The sequence below is a fragment of the Chrysochloris asiatica genome, unplaced genomic scaffold (assembly GCF_000296735.1).
Source record: "Chrysochloris asiatica unplaced genomic scaffold, ChrAsi1.0 scaffold00030, whole genome shotgun sequence".
NCBI classification, from domain to species: domain Eukaryota; kingdom Metazoa; phylum Chordata; class Mammalia; order Afrosoricida; family Chrysochloridae; genus Chrysochloris; species Chrysochloris asiatica.
In genome coordinates, this window is record NW_006408548.1 from 1,278,730 (window position 1) to 1,286,951 (window position 8,222).

At 39.5% G+C, this 8,222-nt stretch overlaps 1 protein-coding gene across 1 annotated transcript in view; it reads left to right on the forward strand.

Moving 5' to 3' along the window:
* Positions 1-8,222, forward strand: part of RAD18 (RAD18 homolog (S. cerevisiae)) — a 152,655-nt gene that overhangs the window by 3,032 nt on the left and 141,401 nt on the right. Inside the window, exon 2 of the mRNA XM_006851574.1 lies at positions 375-456. Within this exon, the coding sequence (XP_006851636.1) occupies positions 375-456 (82 nt within the window). The remainder of the gene's footprint in view (positions 1-374; positions 457-8,222) is intronic.

Here is an 8,222-nt window from a genome sequence, read left to right on the forward strand (position 1 = left end):
TTTTTTTTTTTTTTTTCAGAGTGGTTTGGGTAACCTGAGATTTGAAGATGTAAGAATCATGGATGAGGGATGAGGTGGTTCTCTTATTATTCTGCAGTTTATCCAGAATTGGCTTGGCTTTTGAGTTTCCATATTTGACCAAGAAGTATTATTAAATAATTTTTTAGCTTTTGAGTATGCATATATGAGAAAGAAGTATTAAATTATTGTTAGGGATGTAAAACTGAAGATCTGTCCTGTAAACTTTAACTCAATCCACAATAAAAACCTTAAATAAAAAATAAAAAATATTAGGGAATGAAGAAAGAATTGTGTGGCTCATGTTCTAATCATGGTATATTTCTGACATGTACATATTTATTTTTCCATTTCAGACAATAGATGATTTGCTACGATGTGGAATTTGCTTTGAATATTTCAATATTGCAATGATGATTCCTCAGTGTTCTCATAACTGTAAGTGTGCATTGTTTCTTTTAGTAAAACTGTGATTGTTATAGGTTATTATTGTAAAGTGCTGTCAAGTTGATTCCTACTCATGGAGACCCTATACAGGGGTTTTGAGGCTGTATGTCCTTGTGGTTGACTTACTGTTATTGTTGTTAAGTGCTGTCGCGTCAGTTCCGACCCATAGCAGCCCTGTACAGGGTTTCCAAGGCTATAAATCTTTACAGGAGCAGAATACCTCATCTTTCTCCCACGGAGCAGCTGGTAGTTTCAAACTGCTGAACTTGTGGTTCACAGCCCGATTTGTAACCACTACCACTTACAGTAAGGAGCTCTGGTAGCGTAGTGGTTACGAATCGGGCTGTGAACTGTAAGGTCAGCAGTTCGAAACTACCAGCGGTTCCGCGGGAGAAAGATGAGGCGTTCTGCTCCCGTAAAGATTAACAGCCTCGGAAACCCTGTGCAGGGTCGCTATGAGTCGGAACCGACTCCACGGCACATAACAACAACAACAACAACAACCACTTACAGTGACCCTCTATTGGGTTTCAGAGGCAGTACAACTTTGCAGGAGCAGGAAGTCTCATCTTTCTCTTATGAAGTGACTGGTGGACTTGAACCACCGACTTCATGGTTAGCAGTCCAGTGCTTATAATATGGAGCCACTGCTCTCCCCTTTTACGTAAGGTGTGGTTATATGCCTCATCTTTCTCCCAAGGAGTGGCTGGTGGTTTTGAATTGCTGGCCTTGCCGTTAGCAGCCCTACATGTAAACCATTCTGCTGCCAGAAATACCAAAGATACTGCAGTTACTTGTTTCTGAAGTTTAGTTCCTATCTTGAAGTTTTCACAAGGCTCTTGTTTCCTCCTATCTCCTATCTTTTGCACCACTTCCCTCTTGCATATTGAAGTTTTTACAAAGCTCCTATCCTGGTGGCACAGTAGATCAGCCATAATCCAGAAATACTTTGATTCTTGTAAATATGTCCTAAAATGAATGAGCATTATTTAGTATTTAAAAATGAATAACTAGGGCTGAGGGAAGTTAAGTAGTGATTAAGAATGAAGACCATTAACGAGCTGATAAATATTTGAGCTGGATGATGGTTACGTGAGGATTCGTTAATACTACTTTCTCAATTTTTGTGTATGTTTGAACTTTCCCACAAAGGAAGTTTGAAAATGAAGTAAGAATTGCAGAGAGAGAAAGATTTTCCTTTGAGAAGAAACAGAAGCAAAATATAAACATAAAAGCACAATCTTAATAGTCTCTTTTCTTCCCAGAAGCTGGATTTGGTACAAAGTATGTTCTAAGAAAAGCTTTCATTGCATTATGGCAAAGTAAAACACACACCAGTCAACTAATGGATAAAACTGTCACTAGTAAAACACTTCCACAGCTCTATAGAGGTATTTCTTTTCATCTAATTGCTTACTGGAGTCCTGGTGTAGAGCTGTAGAGAAAGCACTGTACTGTTAACTGAAAGATCGGCAGTGCTTCTTGTAAACCCTATACAGGGTCTCTATGAGTTAGAACCAACTCCACAACACTTTACAACAACATGTTTACTAGAGATAATTTTGCTTCTTGCTGTTATTTATAATTCAGATGAATTTACTTCTACTCATTTGATCTCTGACTTCAATACATTCCAGTAAGGAATGGTAAATTATTCATTATTCTAACATTAAAATTAATTTGTTTATTCATGTACCAGTTGTCCTCATGAAGCTTATTCAATAGCTAGGGAAAGGAAAAAAGACATACATAGCATATGTGAAAATGCTATGGGGAAAAAAATAAGGCTGAGTATGAGGAGGAGTTGAGTGTGAGTCTCTTTATGGTCTCCTCAGAGATAACCCTCCCTGAATAAATAGAATCCCAAAGGAAGTGGAGGACTGTAGCATATGGAGATGTGGGGAAACATGGTTTGAAGAAATAACAGCAAGCATAAAGTCTCGATGATCAGAGTGTGCTTAACTTGTTTGACAAACAGCAAGAAGACCAGTATGATTGCTTCTTTAAATGTCTGATAAATTTTGATTGGGTGCTTGCCATTGTAGCCTTTCTTTTTTTAAAAACTATTGTGAATTTAGTGAAGGTTTACAGAGCAGATCATCAGTTTTACATTCAACAAATCATAGACTTTGCTTCATTATAATGATTGCAATCCCCTCCATGTACCAACAGTTAACAGTGTTTACCTCTATTCACTTTAATTATTGCATCCCTTCCTATGTTTTCTGCTACCTTCATCTTTTCTTTGCCAACCTATCTTTTGTGGTATATCGCCTGCCCTGTCACCCATGTTAACTTGTGTCTACCCTCTAGCCCAAGAATAATTTTCCCTCTGCTCCCCTCCTCCCCCACTTCCACCCTTGGGAACCATTATAGAGTGGTTCTTTTATCAAGAATACATTTTCTTAACTTTGCAACAGTGGGCCAATGTTTGTCCTTTTGTGATTGAATAATTTCACTCATCATAATGTCCTGCAGGTTCATCCATGTTGTGAAGGGTTTTGCAGATTCATCATTATTCTTCAACATTGTGTAGTATTTCATTGTGTGCAGGTGCCAAAGTTTATTTAACCATTCTTCTGTTGCTGGGCATTTAGGTGAGCTCTATCTTTTTGTATTGTGAATAGTGCTGCAGTGAGCATGGGTGTGCATAAATCTATTCATATCATGGCTCCTATTTCTTGAGGATAGATACCAAGTAAAGGAATTGCTGGGTCATATGGTATTTCTGGAGTCCTAGTGTGGCACTATAGGATAAGCACTGGACCGCTAACATCAACTACTCCTTGGAAACCCTATACAGGGTCATTACGAATCAGAAACAACTCGATGGGACTTAACAACAGCAACAACTTTTTGAGAACGTGCCATACTGTTTACCACAGTGGTTGCACCATTTTACAGTCCTCCCAGCAGTGTAGGTAGATCTGAGTGTCTCCACATTCTCACCAGCATTTGTTATTTTCTTTTTTTTGAACTTTGCTATTAATGCTGGAGTAAGATGACATCTCATTGTTGTTTTGATTTGCATCTCTAGTGGCTAATGATCATGAGCATTTCTTCATGTTTGTTGGCTGCCTGAATGTCTTCTTTGGTGAAGTGTCTGTTCATGCCATCTGCCCATTTTAAAATTGGATTGCTGTTGTAAATTTTTGAGTGTCAGATTTTGTTTTATTCTTTACTGGATTGTTGGATTTCGTGTGACAGTTACTTGTGGATCAGACTACTCTTTTCAAGGTATGTTCTTAAGCTTTGTTAGAGCAGGTCTAGAGTAACCTTTACTTTAGGGATCATTTACTGTCTGACCCTCTGGGATTTCTACTCAGTGTCCTGTGTATTCATTGAAGGCCTTTGTAATCTGGTTGGTGGAAATTTTAACAGTTCGTGGCCCTGTATAACCAAAGAATAAAACAGATCCTTATTCAGATTCCTGACAGTATTCCTCTATGTAGAAGGAGCCCTGGTAGTGCAGTTTGTTAAGTGTTGGGCTGGTAATCACAGGTTTGAGCCCACCAGCTTCTCCACAAGAGAACGATGAGGCTAGTTGCTCCTGTAAAGCTTCACAGTCTAAGGAAGCGCTTCCTGCAGAGAAGCTCTACTCCTTCCTACAGGCTGACTGTGAGTCTGAATTCACTTGATAGCTGGCCCTGGGTTTTGTTTGTTTTTGTTTTTTTTTTCTGTGTATCTATTCTTTCTGGTACTCCACCCTACAAACTCTAGATAGCTGGAGCTCCCTGAACTTTGATCTTTGCTTCTTCTATTAGAGAGACTAATAGGCTCTGTTTGACAATTCTCCCTGTGGTGAGGTGAACACGAACGATTTCTCTAGAAAGTTTGGGCTGTGGTAGAACTCCCCGTTTTGCTGCTCATTGTCTAATGTCTGAAATAGTTGTTTCATTTTTTCCCCCCTAGTATTTTAGTTGCTTATGGCAGGAGGGTAAATCTGTTCCTGTTACTTCCTCATGGACAGCAGTGGAGATTCTTTCTGTGAATTTTAATTCTGTTACTCTGGGAAGAGTTTTCTCTTTATGAATTCAGTGAGTTCTACTTGATAGCTAAAGAATTAGCCTTTTCTTCTCATCTCTTTTCTCTGTTTTCTTCTTTGTCACACACAGCTGCCATTGATGTCAACTTCATCTCAGAGGAAAGAGCAGAGAGCCCTTCCAATTATGATTGTCTGTATTTTAAGAGTAGCCCCCATGGTGCAGTAGACCTTGTCTCTTTTGATTAGGGTACAAACACCAGTAGTTATGGACACTCTTCTAGTCTGAAAGTTGCTCTTGGTCTGCAGTGTTCTTTGAATGCCATAAAGCCCACAGAGCTTCAGTAGGAGCCAGGTCTATCCTGACCTATTTTCTGGATTGACCAGAATTGGTGATCTAGCCACTCACTGTCATTTCTTAAATATTACAGAAAGTATCTTTTTTTTTTGGCATGGTATTGTGATTTGGGTGAAAGTTTACAGAGTAACGTGCTTTCCCATTCAACAGTTTATATGTGTTTTGCTTTGTAACATTCGTTGCAGTCCCCTCTTCCCCAGATCCCTTGTGTCCATTTATCCTCCTTTCCTCCCCCTTCATGCCTTCTGAACTTTTTTTGGTGATGGTTGGGAATGCTGCCCTTTTGGTCACATATAGTTGATCATTCTGAGGAGCACGTTCCTCATGGGTGTTGCTGTTACTTTATCGGCCTGTCTGTTATTTGGTTGGAAGATGATCCCCAAGGATGGGCTCATTTCCAGGTCTGAAGAATGTCTAAGGGCCAAAGTCTTGGGGGGTTACACCAGTCTTGATCAAACTAGTAAGTCTGATCTTTTTATGATTTTGAATTTTGTTTGACAGTTTTTTCCCTGCTCTGTCCAGGCCCGTCTACCATGATCCGTATCAGAGCAGTTGGTGGTGGTGGCCACGACTATCTGGTTCTTCTGGTCATAGGCTAGTGGAGGCTGTGGCTTGCATGGCTCACTAGTTCTTAAGTTTTTGGGTTCTTTACTCCTCTTTGCTCTAGATGTGGAACGATCTTAGATGGCTGGTTGCAAGCGTCTAAGACCCTAGTCACTGCTTACCATAGTAAGATGCAGAATATTATCTTTGTGAACTATGGTATGCCAATTGGTCTAGATATTCCTAGAGACTATGGCCCTAAGTCCCCAAACTCAGTGACTCAGTCCCTTAAGGTGTTTGATTATGGTTAAGAGGTTTTCATACCTTTGCCCCTGTATGCTCTCATTTATATGAAAGGACTTCAAAAAATGTATGTGATAATGGAGTTTTTCCATAAACTTTTTGAAGCCCCTCGTATTTGCAGCATGTACAATATATATGTAGAAATGTTCTCTGCCAAACTTATATATATATATATACTTTTGGATATTACTTCCATTCTCTGCTCCATATCCATTCATCTTGCATATTTATCTATGTGTAAATTATTGTTTGTCATTACATTTGTTTTTATTTTTTTCCAGCTTTTGAAAAGTACTTTATTCTTTTTCATCTAATCAATGTTTTTCAAATACTTAGTAGGTTGTTGTTAATTGCCTTTGAGTCGGTTCCAATTCATAGCTACCTTGTATAGGGTTTTCGAGGGCAGCTGGTGAGTTTAAGGTGCCAACCTTGTAGTTCAAAACGACCTTGAGGTTCAGTGTTTATCCTATGGTGCCGTGTATCAGACTCAATTCTAGAGGCTGTGGATTCTGAATTGATACAAACATCAGAATCTCTGTCTATGAGTATGGGAATTGTAAATACACAGTCAAGATTAGCAGTTAGACTAGGCAGCATTCTAGTCTGTTTAGCCCTATATGCTGATTTTGTTTATACTGAAGGAAAAAGAGCTCAAAAATAACTCTACATCCCTAAAAAAAGTCTAGAAACTAAATCTAGATTCTTTTTTTTTTTTTTTTAACTACACGTACCAAACAAAAATATGTATTCATTTAAATGTTCTAAGGGTATAAATCCTGCAAGCCAGCCTCCAGCCCACAGTCACACAGCCTTCCTATGTAGTGTAGAGGTTATGAATCGGACTGCGAACCTCAAGGTCAGGAGTTCGAAACGACCAACTGTTCCGCGGGGGAAAGATGAGGCTTTCTGCTCCTGTAAAGATTTGCAGCCTCGGAAACCCTGTGCAGGGTCGCTGTGAGTCGGAACCGACTCCATGGTACTTAACAACAACAACAACAACAACATCTACCTTGCCCGTCACAATCAACCCAGTTTCCACTTAAAACCAAACGGCCATCACTGTCAGTTTGTCTTACTGTGGTAGCTTGTGAGCTGCTGTGATTCTGAAAGTTATGCCACCGGTATTTTAAATACCAGCAGGGTCACCCATTGTTGTTGTTGTGAAGTGCTGTTGAGTCGGTTCTGACCCATAGCAACCCTGTATAGGGTTTCCGAGGAGCAGCTGGTGAGCTTTAACTGCCGACTTTGCAGTTCAAACGGCTTTGCAGTCTGGCGCATTTACCCATAGCACCACATCAGTACTCCGGGTCACCCATGGTGGACAGGTTTCAAATTAGCTTCCAGATGAAGACAGACTAGGAAGAAAGAGTGACGTACTACCGCCGAATATTTAGTCACTGAAAACCTTATGAATAGCAGAGAAACACTGTCAGATACAGTGCCGGAAAACGAGCCCCTCAAGTTGGAAGGCACTCAAAATGCAGCTGGGGAAGAGCTGCCTCCATAAAGAAGAGATGACCATGATTAATGCGAATGGAGTACAGCCTGTGGGACAAAGCCCGCAGGACTTTCATTTGCTGATGGGGCACAACTCAGAATGAAGAGAAACAGTGGTAAATATCCATTGAAAATCTGAACATGAAATGTATGAAGTATGAATCTGGGAAAATTGGAAATTGTCAAAAATGATATGGAACGCATAAACATTGATATCTTAGGCATTAGTGAGCTGAAATGGACTGGTATTGGCCATTTTGAATCTGATGACCACATGGTTTCCTATATGCTGGGAATGACAAATTGAAGACGATTGGTGTTGCATTCTTCGTTAAAAAGAACATATTCAGATCAGTCATGAGTTACAACGCTGTCTGTGATAGGATAATATCCATGTGCCTACAGGGAAGCCCAAATTTATGCACCAACCACTAAAGCCAGTGAGGATGAAATAGAAGAATTCTATCAACTTCTTCAGTCTGAAATTGATCAAAGATGCAATCAAGATGTATTGATCACTACTGTTGATAAGAATGCAAAAGTTGGGAGAAAAGAGGAAGGATCAGTTTTGGAAAATATGGCAATGGTAATAGAAATGATGCTGGAGAATGCGTGATAGAATTCTTCAAATCCAACGATTTGTTCATTTCAAATACCTTCTTTAGACAGTATAAGAGTTGACTATACACATGGACCTCACCAGATGGAATACATAGAAATCAAATTGACTACATCTGCGGAAAGAGAAGATGGAAAAGCTCCACATCATCAGTGAAAACAAGGACAGGGACAGACTGTGGAACAGATCATCAATTACTCATATACAAATTCAAACTGAAGCTAAAGAAAATGAAAACAAGTCCATGAGAGCCAAAACATGATCTTGAATATATTCCACCTGAATTTAGAGATCATCTGAAGAACAGATTTGGTACAGTAAACACTAAAGACTGAAGACCAGAAAAGTTATAGGATGACATTAAGAACATCATACATGAAGAGAGCAAAAAGTCATTAAGAAGACAAGTAAGAAGGAAAAGGTCAAAATGGATGTCAGAAGAGACACTGAAACTT